The 16,142-nt window shown below is 36.4% G+C and overlaps 1 protein-coding gene across 3 annotated transcripts in view; it reads right to left on the reverse strand.

The window, feature by feature from the left end:
* Positions 1-16,142, reverse strand: part of Adk (adenosine kinase) — a 532,446-nt gene that overhangs the window by 360,228 nt on the left and 156,076 nt on the right. For all 3 annotated transcript variants that reach the window (XM_029554458.1, XM_008849905.2, XM_008849906.3), the window contains exon 4: positions 3,333-3,411. In XM_029554458.1, coding sequence (XP_029410318.1) covers positions 3,333-3,411 — 79 coding nt within the window. The remainder of the gene's footprint in view (positions 1-3,332; positions 3,412-16,142) is intronic.

Consider the following 16,142-nt stretch of genomic DNA (forward strand, 5'->3'; position numbering starts at 1 on the left):
CTTGTTTCATGTCTCCATGTTCCAAGACCTATGGTATGATACCCTTTGAGTGCTAGAAAGTTCTTTCTGGGAGTCCCTTTGGCAACCCTGGCCAACAACTCAAAAGAAGGTATCGCCTGTCTGGCATTGTTGCTTGTTATGTAACCTTTAGCTATGCATACGGACTCTTAAGAAATTATATTGACCCTTTAATCTTTGGATATAGTTTCCTTTGGGGTGTTTAAGGCCATACAGTTAGCCCAGATAAACCAATTTATTTTTACTCTTAAGGTTGTTTGAGGATCTGATCCTCAGAGGTCACATGGGCTTGGGAGAAGCCCCTAGCTCCCTTCTTTTACCAGTTCCATCTATGTGAAGATAAGTCAAAGGTCCTGCTTGACCACGGTTGGCTTCACTTGGAAGCATGGAGGAAATGATTCCTCTGTGTTGAACCTCCTCTTTCTGGACTGGACACGGGTTCAAATCCATCTGGTGGGGTCTCTTCAGCCTCTGTGATCAAGAGGACAGGTAACCGAACACAATTACAGGACATTATGAGAGATACTCATAGTCCCTTGGAACTAGTCGACCTACGAGGGCAAGGAGCAAAAATTGTCCTTTATGTTCCTCTGACCAAATTATTATAGGCCTCAAAGTATGTCTGTTAAACACCCAAGAAGGCTAGTTCCACCAGTCTGGTACTTTTCATTACTGTGTCATATAGATAAATCTTGGGCAAAGACCAATTGTTCTCAGATAAACCTTACCTAGACATATATTTCTTGATCTAGTATGTATAAATTTGTCAGTAGGTTGAAGGAGCAATATGGTTCCCTCTGGTTTTCAAAACTAGCTAGGCATTGAGGATCTCTCGCATTGTCTGACCCCTCCATCATGGTTTTCCCACTTAAGGTGCCTCCACTTCCTCCCTTTCTCCCTAATACCCTTCTCCTATGGTCCTACCTCTCTTGAGCTCCTTCTTTACCTTTATCCCCTAGGTTCCTTGTATATCCTTCCCTCCCCTCTCCCTTAAACTAACCCTATTTTTATCCATATCTCCCTTATTAATGCCTGTTACCTACTATTCTTCTCTTTCAGGTTCTTTCTTTTCCTTTACCTCCCTAGTTCCTTTCCTGTAGTTATATCTGGATACATACACATAGTTACATACTCATTTATGAGGATTTATCTGGTTCTAGGATCCACATATGAGGGAGAATATATGTCGATTTTTTTTTGTGATTCTTCACTGCTGACTAAAACTCCATTGTATAAATGAACCACCCTTTCTTTAACCACTGGTCAATTGAGGGACACTTGGGTTGTTTCCATTTCTTAGCTATTGTGAAAAGAGCAGCAACAAACATGGATGTGTCTCTGAAATAGGATGAGTTCTTTGGGTATATGCCAAGGAGTAGTATAACTGGGTCAAATGGTAGGTTCATTTATAGTTTTTTAAGAGCTCTCCACACTGCTTTCCGTAGGGATTGAACAAGTTTGCAGCCCCACTAGTAGTAGATGAGTGTTCCCCTTTCCCTACATCCTCTCCAACATTTGGTATCATTTGTTCTCTTGATCTTAAGCAGTCTGACTGGGGAAAGATAAAATCTTAAAGTGGTTTTCATTTGCATTTCCCTAACTATTAATGATGTTGAACATATTTTAAGATGTTTCATAGCCATCTTTACTTCTTCTTTTGAGAACTTTCTGTTTAGCTCCATAGCCCATCTTTTAATTGGGTTGCTTCTTGTCTTTATTCTGTTTTTTGAATTCGTTATATATTCTGGTTATTAAACCTCTGACGATATGTCGCTGGTGTAGATTTTCTCCCATTCTGTGGGTTTTCTCTTCACTTCCCTGGTTGCCTCCTTTGATATACAGAAGCTTTTTAGTTTAATGAGGTCTCATTTGTTAATTCTTGCCCTTGTTTCCTGAGCAATTGATGTTTTTCCCTTGTTTCCTGAACAACTGAGGTTTAGAAAATCCTTTCCTACACGTATATCTTGTAGGTTTTTCCCAATGTTTTCTTCTAACAGTTTCAGAGTTTCAGGCTTTACATTGAGGTCTGGAGCCATTTGAAATTGACTTTTGTGCAGGGTGAAAGATAGGGGTTTAGTTTCATTCTTCTACAGGTGGAGATCCAGTTTTGCCAGCACCATTTGTTGAACATGCTGTCTTTCATCCAGTGAATATTCCTGGACCCTTTGTCAAATATTAGGTAGCTGAAATTGCATTAACTCATATTTGAGTCTTCAATTTTGTTCCATTGATCTATGGGTCTATTTTTGTGGCAGTACCATGTTGTTTTTATGACTACGGCTCTGTAATACAGCTTAAAATCTCGTATAGCAATCCCCCCGGCATTGCTCTTAGTGCTCAGGGTTGTTTTGGCTATCCAAGATCTTTTGTGCTTCCAATATGAATCTTAGGATGGTTTTTTCCAATTCTGTGAAAAATGTCATGGGGATTTTGATTGGCATTGCACTGAATCTATAAATGACTTTTTAAAATTTTGATTGTAGAGCTCTTTAATGTCTTTGGTCAGGTTTGTTCCAAGATATTTTATTTTATTTTTTGCAGCTATTGTGAAGGGGAGTGTTTCCATGTGCTCTTTCTCTGCTTGCTTGTTATTGGTATATAGAAAGGATACAGACTTCTGTAGGTTAATTTTGTAACCGGCCACTTTACTAAACATGTTAAATTCTAGGCGTTTTCAGGTCTGCCAGGTTTGTGTTTCATTTCTTGTTGCTTTTCAAGTGAGTTGCAATGTTAAGTCATTTATTTGTGTTCTTTCCAATTTTTTGATGTAGGCACTTACAGCTATAAAGTTCCCTCTAAGGACTGCTTTCAGTGTGTCCCAGAGGTTTTGTTCTGTTAGCCTGGTCTAGATAGTGAGTTCCAGAACAGCTGGGATTACAGGGAGACCCTATCTCAAAAAGATCAAAAAATTAAAAAATTAAAAACAAAAAAAAACAGCAGAGGCAGTAAGGAAGGGAAGGAGGGATGAATTTGACATAGAAGATGACATTGTAAGTGAAATAAAATTACAAACACAAACAAGGCATCTTTTTCTAATCATAACATAAAAATGAGGATTTCTGTAAGAAAATAACAATTTCTATAAATCATTAACATGTAAAATAACTACAAAATAATAGTGAATGAATATAAGTAGTTACAAAAAGCAAAAAAATTTTTCCCAAGTGTAGCAATGAGAGACAATTAAAAACAAATAATTTTTATTAGATGAGCTTAATGTCTCCACTCAAAAGGAACAAAACTATTAAGCAAAATAAAATATAAACTGGAATAATTATGTAAAATAATCAAAAGTTTAAAAGTAATGAACCAACCTGAGCCACTTTAATTGAATTCTGAGTTGAACCACCAGCATGATATTCAACTTTGAATTTTTTTACAAGTTCATCAAACCTATAAGGAAATCACAGCAGAAGAAAGTCACAGTTAGTGTATGTCAACTGGTATATGTGCAAATTCTTATCACCAAAAAATAATTAGTGGAATTTCTAAATCATACAATTACATTGATGAAATGAATTAAATATACGCCTTTAATTTCAGCACTGGGGAGGCAGAGGTAGGTGGATCCTTGTGAGTTCAAGGCCAGCCTGGTCTACATAGTGAGTTCAGGTCAGCTGGGACTACAGGGAGACCCTGTCTCAAAAAGACCAAAAAAAAACAAAATGCTATAAGCAAAATGGAAAAAACACTCTCATCTGTTAATTCTTCCCCCATTCATATCCTATGCTATCTACATATTACATGATGATTAAAAGTATCCGATTGGTGTAACTAACAAATAAATAAATAAATAAATAAATAAATTTATTCTATGTATATGTAACTTTAAGAATTTAAAGCACAAGCTGGGCATGGTGGTGCACGCCTGTAGTCCCAGCACTTGGGAGGCAGAGGCAGGCCAATCTCTGTGAGTTCAATGCCGGCCTGGTCTACATAATGAGTTCTAGGACAGCTGGGGCTACAGGAGGCCCTGTCCCAAAAAGACCAAAAAAAAATTTGGGTCAAGCGTGTCATGTATGAATTTAAAGCATAGGAATTAAGTTCATAAGTCTGTCAAATGAAGACCACATACAGCAAATTGGTTACTCCAAACCACAATCCTCCAGGATAGCATGGTGAACACCTGTAATCCTGGCATCTGGGAGGTGGAGGGAGAAGTTCAAGGAGAAGTTCTAGGCTATGTAGCAAGCTCCATGCCATCCTGAACTACATGAAACCCTGTCTCAAAATGTAAAAGAACAAACACCCAACAGAATCCTCATTTCATTTTAAATACAAAGTCAGTGCGCTTTCCCCTCATTCCACACAAGAGTTTTTGATGTAACCCTTACAATCAGTATGAGAGTTATAAAAATTACACCTTTACACTTCAAGATGGATGAAGCATATGTTCACTTCCTCTTCCACATCTTATTGTATTTCAAAAACTATTGTTTTATATACGTTGAAAAATTAAGTAGAACAGAATTTCAGAGCACAGAAAGGTGCCACAAAAATAGCATGTTCTACTGTAACAGAAAGCAAATGCAATAAAACTGACAAGGTAGTAATATGAGACAGAGTAAAATATGGGTCACTGTTTTAAATACCAAATTTGGAAAATGATTTCTACCTTAGCCTCAGGAGTATCTGTCATCCTAAACCCATTAGGATGACAACTGTAAAGATTTCTAGACTACCTAGGAATAAATACTCTGCTTTTACTCTGCTCACTCTACCTCTTTCCTTTTCTCTATCCTTTCTTTCCTTCCCTTCCTTTCTCTTTCCATTTTTGTAACAATTTTAAGATATAATAATTGGCTGGGAATATAGCTCAGTGACAGAGAGCTCACCTAGCATATTTGAGGTACTAATTTCAATAACCAGCACTGCAAAAACTTTGTGTGTGTGTGTGTGTGTATGTGCATGTGTGTGCACAAGTGCGTGTGTGTGTAGCCATATACCATACAACATACCACCCAATTGCATTAATTATATTTAGATTTAGAACCATTACCATAATCATCTTTAGAACAATTTTTAAAAATCCACAGTCATTAGAACCAAATCTCTCCACCACCTCAGACTCCACCTTAAAGAAATTACTAATGTATCTTTATCTCTTTTTTTAACCCATTCTGAACACTTTGTATAAATGTAGTTTGGGGTGACTAGCTTCTTTTACTCAATGTATTTTCAAGGCTAATACTTGCAGCTGTATTTATTAGGACATTATTTCTTTTTGTCATCAAATAGTATTCTATTATATGAAAAAAACACATTTATTTTATCCATTTATGTGTCAATAGATACTTGAATTGCTTCCATTTTCTACTAAGAATTCATGGGTGCATGCTTTTTGTTCCTCTTCTATCTGTAGAGATATAGCTGTCAACTCAAATGTTATCCTCAGGTTTTAGTGTTTGAAAAAATATTTTATTTGGGATGGAGATCAGTGAATAAGAGCACTGGCTGCTCTTGCAGAGGAACCTGGTTCGATTCCTAGGTACCACATGGTGGCTAACAACCACCCATAAATCCAATTCCAGGGGAATCCAACACCCTCTTTTGGGAGCCACGGGCACTGCATGACATGGGTGCACTTATATGCAGACAATACACTTGTACACATAAAATAAAATAAAAATAATTTAGAAATGTAAAAAAAATTATTCATTTTATGTGTATGCGTATTTTGCTTGAATTCATATGAGTGTGCCTATTTCATGGAATGCATACAGAGGCCATAAGAAGGCATTGGATCCCCTGGAACCAGCAGATGTTAGCCGCCATGTGAGTGCTGGGATTCCATGTGAGTGCTGGGATTCATACCTGGGTTCTCTGCAAGAGCAGCCAGTGCACTTAAATGCTAAGCTATCTCTCCAGTCCTTCATGTTTTATTTTTTGAAGAATTCTTATTAACTACCCACTTAATTTGTAGCCCACAAGAAAATCTAATCATCTAATTATATGAAATGAGCAGTAAGTAATAACAATTTCTATAACTTGATCACTGGTGACATTTTTAAGAAAACAATGCTAGTTGGATGGTTAAGCAGAGCAGTAAAAATGGGTATTGGTAAAAATTAAGATAAAAATTTGACAGTTAAGGAAACTACCAAAAATGTAGATCACAAACAGAAGAGATTTTTAAGAATGAAAGAAAAAGTAAAAGACACAGATACCTGCTCAGGTGGCCCAACATTCATTAACTAGAAATTTCATAAAAGAAGACAAGCAATAGTAAAGAAAAAATGTAGCTTTAAAAACCCATTTCCAGCTGGGCGTGGTGGCGCATACCTTTAATCCCAGCACTTGGGAGGCAGACAGGGAAATCTTTGTGAGTTCAAGCCCAGCCTGGTCTAGTGAGTTCCAGGACAGCTGGAACTACAAGAAAACCCTGTCTCGAAAAGACAAAAAAAAAAAAAAAAAAAAAAAAAAAAAAAAAAACAAGAAGAAAAACTTCAGATTTCTCCAAACCCTAAACATTTTTAAAAATAGAGAAATGGATATATACTTGGATTGAAAAAAAATTCTAAAAGCTTCTAAAGGAAAAAATAATAGAGTATCTAAAAAGGAGTAAGAATTAGACTAGCACTAAACCTCATACAGAATAAAAGATGTTAAAAGACAATGCAAAGTGTATTTAATGGTATGGGGAGGAGAAGAGAAGATTCTGAAACAAGAATTAAATATCCACACAAGTAATTAATTATAAGCCTCCAGTTAACAGAAGTACATACAGGAGCAAAGCGAATTTTGTTATGTTAAAAAAAAATGAAGTTTTCTACATAAAAGCAAAACCGAAGGACAAGTAACTATTAAAAAAAAGAAGAAAATTTTAATATGGATAACATCTATTTATCACAAAAGAAAAAAAAATTAAGGCCTAGACAAATGAAAAAGGAACAAAAGAAAAAAAAGATAAATTTTGAAAAGTAAAAACAAGTAATCAATCACAAAGAGATTTCTGCACAAAACAATCCATTGACTGTATGAATTGTAATCCACATTAGTAAAGATGTGAAAATGCTGACATTGTACAGTATTAGTGAAAGAACACATGTAGAACACTTTGGCAATGTGCACTAAGAGTCATAAAATAGTTATTATCTCATTAAAATTCTATTTCAGGGACACTATCCCAGGGAAAAATCCAATACACGAAAAACCCAAGTAATTAAGTAAATAATAATTATCACCAGAAAAAATATACTAAAGCTTGTAATACTGTAATTATTTACACATTGCATCATTACAGGAGACAATCATGAATTATAGAGACAGAATATATTAAGCAAATGTAAAAAATGGTATTAAAAGTAGGAAATAAGGGGCTGGAGAGATGGCTCAGAAGTTAAGAGCACTGACTGCTCTTGCAGAGGACCCAGGTTTGATTCCCAGCATCCACATGGTGGCTACGAACCATCCTAAACTCCAGTTCTAGGGGAATCCGAAGCCCTCTTCTGACCTCCGCGGCATTGCCCGACACAGGTGCACTCACATACATGCAAGCAATACACTCATACACATAAAATAAAAATAATAAAATTTTTTAAGTAGGAAATAATGGGGCATTGTGGCGCATACCTTTAATCCCAGCACTCAGGTGGCAAAGGCAGGCAAAACTCTGAATTTGAGGCCAGCTCAGAGCTATACAGCAAGACCCTGTCTCAGCAGTCTCAAACACACACACACACACACACACACACACACACACACACACACACACAGAATAAATTAGCATAAAGTTAAAAGAACACAAAATGCAAAACATGAACATTTTCTGTTTTTGAAATCTAACATTTAAAATGGGATTTTTTTGATTACTGTTCAATGTAATTATCAGCATAATTCCTTCAATATGATCAGAATTCCTTATTTATAATTAATAGAAAACAAGAAGGAAGGAAAATACTAACCCTCATAGGGCATCTTTATATAAACCTTTTATTATATTTTCTAAATTTTTATCGTGTTTACATTAAATACTTTTATTAAAGAACACAGTAATTGGGGCTGGAGAGACGGCTCAGCAGTTAAGAGCACTTGGCTGCTCTTACAGAGTACCCAGGTTCAGTTCCCAGCACTCATATGGCAGTTACAGATGTCAGTAACTCTAGTCCGAGGGGATCCAATTGGCATCCTCTTCTGGTATCAGGTGTGCATATGGTGCACTTTCATGCATGCAGGCAAAATACTTGTACACATAAAAAAAATTTTTTTTTAAATCAAAAAAAAATTTAAACTCTTACTTTAAAAGAAAACCAGCACATTAATTCCTGTCACTGGAATTTAATTCAGAATTTCTTAAGGATTTAACCTCATGGGGCGGGGGGGAACGACTCATATTTTTCTAAAATAGCTTTAATTTGATAGTATATGGGAGAATTTAAATTCTAAGTAATACTTTCTACTTTCATATCACAAAATACTTCAGAAACAACTAATATATCTAGACCATTAATGTAGCTACTATACATCTGCTTTGCTTTTGAGTAAAGTAAGTTCAGTCCAGGGGAGCAGAGCACCTTTTGAGACTAAAGACTGCAATTAAATACTGGTCTTAAAATAATCTCTGAGATATGGTACCAAATAGGCGTGACAATGTCTAGAAAAGGTATGGAGTGAAACGTGCTAATAAAAAAATTTAAAGCATTCTAAAACAAAAACAGTATTGATTTCTGGTAAAAATAAAAATAATGTTGATGGATCATCATCTTTTTACTGTAAACAGCAAAGAGCTAATTGTGGAATAGCTGGGAGGTTACTAAATGACAAAGTAAACAAATACAAGCTAACATCCATCATTTAGAGTAAAGCTCTTTGGGCACTGAAATGAATTAACAGAAACAAATGCTGGAGGATATATGACAGATATTCACCTTTTCAAAAGCAATAATTATTATTATGGGAAGATCAGGGACTGAACTACTTAATGGAAGAGAACCGACTCTACAGTGAGGACATGTAAAGACACAGCAATTAATTTTTGCTGGCTCACTACAATACACTGGTCAATTTTTTAAATTTTCAAATGATTTTCATTTTAAATATTTAGAGCAAAGAACAGTAAATAATTTTTCATTGAGATTTTCATTGGATAGTAGAAATCCACAGAATAAAATCAGACATTCCTTGTGATAGACCTACTTAACCTAGAAAAGCTAGCGGTCAATAATAAAGAATATCACTCAACACGAAGAAAATCACGTGCATAAAAGTAAGAACAGGTGTTCTTGAGCATGCCACTAAGGGAGGCTGAAGAGGTAAAGACAGGAAGACAATAAGTTCAAGGCCAACCTAGACTACAAGGCTGGACCACAGAGATAGCTCAGCAAGTAGGAAGGAGCACTTGTCAAGTGAGCCTGATAATCAGGGTTCCATCCCTGGAATTGACTCCCAGCAGTTCACTGAGCCACAGTCTTCACACTTATGTGGACCTGTATTTAAAACAAACAAACAAACAAACAAACAACAAAAAAAAAACAAGGGACAGTATTTTGGGAAGGTTCTAAATTCACCATACCCTAGGAAAACAGAAAAACAATCAGGACCTTCTTAATTCCACTGAATTTGATTCATAGATAATGAAATAAATGGAAAAAAATAAAAGTCTTGATGCTATAATCTGAGGATGGATGTGGTCTAATACAATTGAAAGGGTAAGGTAAAAAGAAAGATTTAAAGATTGGGGAATTGAAATTTCTTTGGGGGGGCTCTTTTTGAGATAGGATCTCCCTGCAGCCCCAGCTCACCTGGAACTCCTATGTAGATCAGGTTGGCCTTGAACTCACAGAGGTATGCCTGCCTCTGCCTCCCAAATGCTGGGATAAAAGGCATGTTCCACCACACCTGGCTTGAGGAATTGAATTCTTCTTATTCCGTACTCAATTTTTAGTCTAAGTTGCAGCTCCCAAAATGTTTTAGTCTTTTAACAATAATATTATTTTTATTTTATGTGTAGGAGTGTATTGCCTGTATGTGTGTGAGTGTACCCGTGTTGTACAATGGCCATGGAGGTCAGAAGAGGGTATTGAATCCACTGGAACTGGAGTTAAGGTTGTTAGCTGCCATGTGGGTGCTGGGATTTGAACCCAGGTCCTCTGCAAGAGCAGCCAGTGCTCTTAACTGCTGAGTCATCTCTCCAGCCCCTCACCCAATAATACAAATTGGCAAGTCAAATGAGAAAATTAATAAGAAACTTAAGAAATATCAACTCTCTTAATCCCAGCACTTGGGAGGCAGAGGCAGGTGGATATCTGTGAATTCAAGGCCAGCCTGGTCTACAAAGTGAGTTCCAGGACAGCTGGGGCTACAGGAAGACCCTGTCTCAAAAAGATCAAAAAAAAAAAAAAAAGAAAAAAGAAAATAAATATCAGCTCTTTTCTGATATTCCTGAGCAACAACAACAAAGAAATGATAACTGACCAAGGGGAATTTTTATGCTACGTAAAAATTCCAGAAAACTCCCCTCGCTTCCCCTCACTGTCCTTCAAACCTGGTGCTACACATCTCTGTGCTGAGGATCAAATGAAGGGACCTGGTTAATCTAAGCAAATGGTAAGTAAATACAGATATCAAGTCTGTTAGTTCTAGGGAAATACAAATTGGAATAATAAGGTTCTACATAGTTTTAGAAAAGGCTTGAAAACATTGATGATACTAAGCAGTGAAAACTGACAAAGATGCAAAACAGCTAAAGCTGAAAGAAAACCAAAATGGCACAGCAGAGCGTGTCAATATCTAGGAAAAATTTAATCACATGCACTATATAATTCAGGCACCCCAGCATTTTTTAGAACCTTATTATTTCCAAACACAAACTAGTCAATGGATAAACAAACTGTGATGCACCCAATTGAGGAATACTACTACACAAGAAGAAATGAGCTACTTAGACCTTCAACAACATGGATTACTCTCAACAGCACTGAAAGGGCTGGAAGGATGGCTCAGTGGTTAAGCACACTGGCTGCTCTTGCAGAGGACCCAGGCTCAAAACTCAGTACACACATGGCAGCTGTAACTCCAGTTTCAGGAGATCCAACACTCTCTTCTGACCTCCACAGGCACAGCACAACACAGGTGCACTTACATACATGCAGGCAATACATTCATATACATAAGAAAAATAAATTATACAGATATATATGCATTGTAAGCTGCATGAAACAAAGTCAGACAAATTGTGTACATACACAGTATTCTATCTTTCTGACATTCTGACAGGGAGAGAAATCAGCTGCCAGAGATTAAGGGTTCAGAAGACAAGCTAATTATAAAGAAATATAAGTCTTAAACACAATGAAAAAAATTTATTTTCTTGATGGTTACCCATTGCAAATATCCAAATTCAGAATTTTAAAGAGTGTAAATTTTATTGTATGTAAATTATGCTCATATACTAATAAGCCTGACTTTATCAGACAATAAAATTAGTGCCACAATCCTAATTTACTATGTGAAGTTATAAACTTTGGAGCTTTCTTGACTTATCTTTCATTACTGATATATGAAATCATTTCAGTGTTGCAGAAAGGCTGTAAAACTTAAAAACCAACAGATAAAAACCGCTTATCCATATTCATTGATGGTTAACACGTTATCCTGCCCCCCTCCCCAATCCTAGGCTGTATGCATCATGGACTTCTATCATTTCTAATACCCCTCAGTGAGAACTTCCTAAGATGATGAAGTCTGCATCTGTGGAGATCACTGGAATGCTTTGGCTCAGAGAGATATGTCCAATTTCAATCCAACTCATTCGTCTTCCCCTCTTTCCTCCTGCTGCATCTCTTCTCTTCCACAGTGAGAAGACTGGTACTGAAGTCCAGGACAGGATTGATTTCCCATTTCTGATATGTTCCTAACTGAATAGACTAGAGACGGTGCACTGGAGAGAGTGTGTGCTTGATCCAGCTCCTACTCAAAATGTATGCCTGGAACTCGTAGTGGATTTATTCATTAAAAGAGTGTGTGCATCTGTTCTTGATAACACATTTTTTCCATCCCCTTCTCTTTTTCAGTCTCTTAGTTTCTTCAAATGTTCGCTTAAAAAAAGCAGGAAAAATATTGGAATATGCTGTTTGTTCCCAGGCTGGCCTCAAACTCATGAACTGACTGCCCCTACCTCCCCAATGCTGGGACCATGTCCAGTTTTATGTAGTGCTGGAGATCAAACCCAGTGCATGTTAGGCAATCACTATACCAGCTGAGCTACATCCCCAGCTCTCTTTAAGTGTTAATGTATAATTTTCCAACTACTACTTAAAATAAAAAAATTCATGATTGTAACATATAATGTATCACCAACTAATCTTCTATGAAAAAATTGTTAAACAAGAAAGAAATTATGGACAGAAAAGTACACAAAGACCCAGTCAAAACAACTTCTTATTTCTATCTAAGGGCAATTGTTTTCTTTTTTCACAGAAACTAAAGCCATCCTGTTACCCCACACTAAGAGAAGGAAGATTTTGGTGTGAGAAGGAGGACAGGCTTGCAGACATACTCAGCATACATCCAAAGAAAAGACCTCACATTGTGCTACCACCACAGCAAAGAAACAAACATCAATAATTTTAAACAGTTCTCGAGGTAAAACAAATGAGGAGGCATAAGACACTCAATTAAAATTATTTAAAATTTTTACAGAAAAACTCCAAAAATGCAACTTCCTTAGGAAGCATTCGTAACTGCCAAGTAAAGATTTTCATTCAAGTTCTTCAATCCTAGACTTCCCATCTAAACAAATGATAGATTTAAAACACCAGTAATTCCAAACAGGCTAGACTTATTAAGACCAAATGTTAATAGAATAACACATGAGAGGAAAATCCATAGGCAAATTGTAGGATTCAAAGCTTTGAAATCTTGTACCACAAATGTTTAGTGAGGTTGAAAAAAAAATTCGCTGAAATGTCAGTTTGATAAAAGCCAAAGAACATTCCCCACATGTGCTTATACTTAAGCATATTTGAAAAAGATGGAAAAGTAAGTCATTCAAAACTGAAGCTAAGCTATTAGTTCATAAGAACTGTAATTTAAAGGTATTTCTCTAACCTCTAACTTTATTTTCTTTGATAAGAAAGTTTGTTCTAAGTATGTGCTGATTAGATAAGACCTTATTCAATTCTAAAACATTTAACGTTTTAATTATTCAGATTTCTATCTCTGAAGATGGTTTTTTTTAACATGTGAGATAATCAAGTCAGTGTTGAAAAGCACTTTCCATTTAAGCATACATTATTAAAATGATTATTCCAAATCTACATGATATCTACACTGTTTTAGGTTACCATAAAAATATGCAACAGAAATTTACTAAACCCATTTACAATTTCCATTAAACAGTAAATTGTCCTGACATTTAGTTTTATACCATTCAAGGAATAGAAAAAGACTGTAGGAAAGTGGTCCTCAAAATGACATGTGCAGTCTCCAGTGAGCCTATGATGTTCTCCACATATCCATGGACAGTTCCAAACACAAATAATACATTCATATCATCTTTCTTAATTGGTTTGCTTTCTGCTGTTATTTTTTTCAGAGTCCACGGTTTATATGAACCAAGAGTTTCTCTGACCATGGAAAAGTTCTAGAAACATATATAAAAGATACAGATAAAAAGCGGTTGAGCAACAACTAATCATTTCTCTCTCCCGAACTTTAAAAACAAATCACTCATCACAGACACTCACTCAAACATTTAAATCCCTATCAAAGTAAAACATTGAACTTCCAATCCCAAGTAACATATAGTGTGTCATGGTTAACATTCCTACTGACAAGAACTAGACAGCCATATAAGCAGTAAGTTGTGTAAAGAAAGGTACCAAAGAAGTACATCAGATAAATTTCCACAGAGATTAGAACTATTCCAAGGATAGGCTCAAACCTGCAGCACTCTTTCACACCTGCCCACATTTGCAGCCAGTAATATGAAGCTAAAGAGCAAAATCTGACACTTCCAAAACCTTACACACAGCAGGTTTGTCCCATGCACATCTGCTGAATTCTGAAGCTGAAAGGCAAGCTCAGGAGGTTAACCAAAATCACCTCAAAAGCAGAGCTTACACATCAAGACAGATCAGGAAAAGAACGATACATAATACTTAAGGATTAGAAAGCCACAGCAGGAGTAGAACATAAAAACTACACAAGAATTATAGACCTTCATATTGCAGCTCCTACCAGAACATTCGCCTTCTCTCTCTGAGGTGGGCCAGGGGATTAAGCTAGGTGAAAATATTCCTCTGGGGTATGTGTGGCAGGCGGGGAGAGGGGAGCATATGCTGGCACCAGTTAAATTTAGAGGTGGAAAATGAGACTGAGATTAGTAGAAGTCAGGGATGAGGTAGAAAGCAAGAAGGGAACTTTTAACAATAACATGAAACTTAAGAGATAAAAGGGGAAACTGGGGACCTATAACAAAAGGTCAATTTTACCTTTTGAGACAAGTGCCTAACTTTGAAGGTGGAAGAAAGATACACTGTACAGTTGAAAACTTTAAGGGCCATTTGGAGCCCTTGTTCTGGTAAAGCATTTTAACAATAATGGGACAAAAACTCACTGGTCTATTTGAAAGTTCCTAAAGTTCAGGCTCTAGGAACAAAGGCAAACAAGGTAAACTGAACTATCAAAAATGAAAATCAAATTTGACTAGCCTAGTCCTGTATTTTATTATGGTGATGAACCATCCACCTTGCTTCACATGAATGTTATACAGAAAAAAGTACACATTTTGGTAAAAGATAAAATTTGATGGATCTGCGGTTCTTATATAAAGAACTTTCAAGTGTTTATCAAGAAGGAGATGGGGAGATGGCTCAGTGCTTAAGAGCATTCTTCCAAAGGACCAGGGTTCAGCACCCAGCACCCATGTCTCACAGCTCTTATCTGCCTATAACTCTAGATTCAGGGGATCTCACTCCTTCTTTGGGTCTCCACACATAACATTCAATGTACACATAATTACAAATAAAATTAAGAAGCTGGAGAGATGGCTCAGCACTTAAGAGTACTGGCTGCTCTTGCAGAAGACCAGGAGTTGGTTCCCAGCACCTACATGGTGGCTAACAACCATCCCTAACTCCAGTTCCAGGGGATCCAATGCCTTCTTCTGGCCTCCACAGTGCACTTACATAGAAGCACACAAAACATTCATATACATAAAATAAAAATTAAAAACGCTTATATTTTTATAAAGAAAAATTATGGCAAGAGGAAAATAATTTGGCTAAAAACAGAATGGAGGTGCACACCTACACACCAGCACTCAGGAAGAAGAGGCAAAAGGATCAGGAGCTGGGGATTATCCTCCACTACATAGCAAGTACCAGTAAGTCTGGGCTACATGAGATCCTGGTTCAAAGGAAGAAAATAAAGAGGGGAAAACCTAAGAGAAACAGATTTAGAAATGGTTCTGATACTAGAATTAAACTTAATCCAGTAACAGAAACACTTAAAATTTCCAAACTACTTATAGAACTATGAGATTATATTAAAGGAACTAATGTGTGTGTCCTCTTAATGTTAGATAAAAAGTCCAAAGTAGAAAACCTTTTTGAAGAAATGTGGGTAGAGCACTGAGAGGAAAGGGGAAGCACCCAGCAAGAGAAAACAAAAGTTCATCACTTTTAAGCAAGCTAGAGCAAATAAGATACTTCTACTTACTCCCTAAGCATCAGTGTGGTGTTGGTAGTGTGTTCAGGCAATATCTCACTCTCCTACTACTCTGAACACTCTAAACGCTCAATAGTTTTACCAGCTATTTTTATAATTTTGGAGGAATAACTTAGTTGCGGATTTCACAGAGAATTTTCAGACAACCATCTAAAAACAAGAACAAAATGACTAACATCCTTATTATTTTAAATTCAAACTTCCTGATATTTTAAAACATACTTGATGCAAAGCATTTTTCATCCCCACTGTATGAGTGATGAAGAACACAATGTTTAAACAACCCATTAAACAATTAACTGAATGCTATAGCCATACAAAATACAATGCTACAGTGGTAGTAGCAAAAACAATGAGTCTTTCTGCAAGAAACAATATATTCTAAAATGAAATGGAGATCTTTTTTAAAGGTTAAAAACTCATTCAATTTTATGTCTTACAGGGCTTATACTGAG

Source organism: Nannospalax galili, unplaced genomic scaffold, assembly GCF_000622305.1.
Source record: "Nannospalax galili isolate Female #2095 unplaced genomic scaffold, S.galili_v1.0 scaffold83, whole genome shotgun sequence".
Taxonomy (NCBI): domain Eukaryota; kingdom Metazoa; phylum Chordata; class Mammalia; order Rodentia; family Spalacidae; genus Nannospalax; species Nannospalax galili.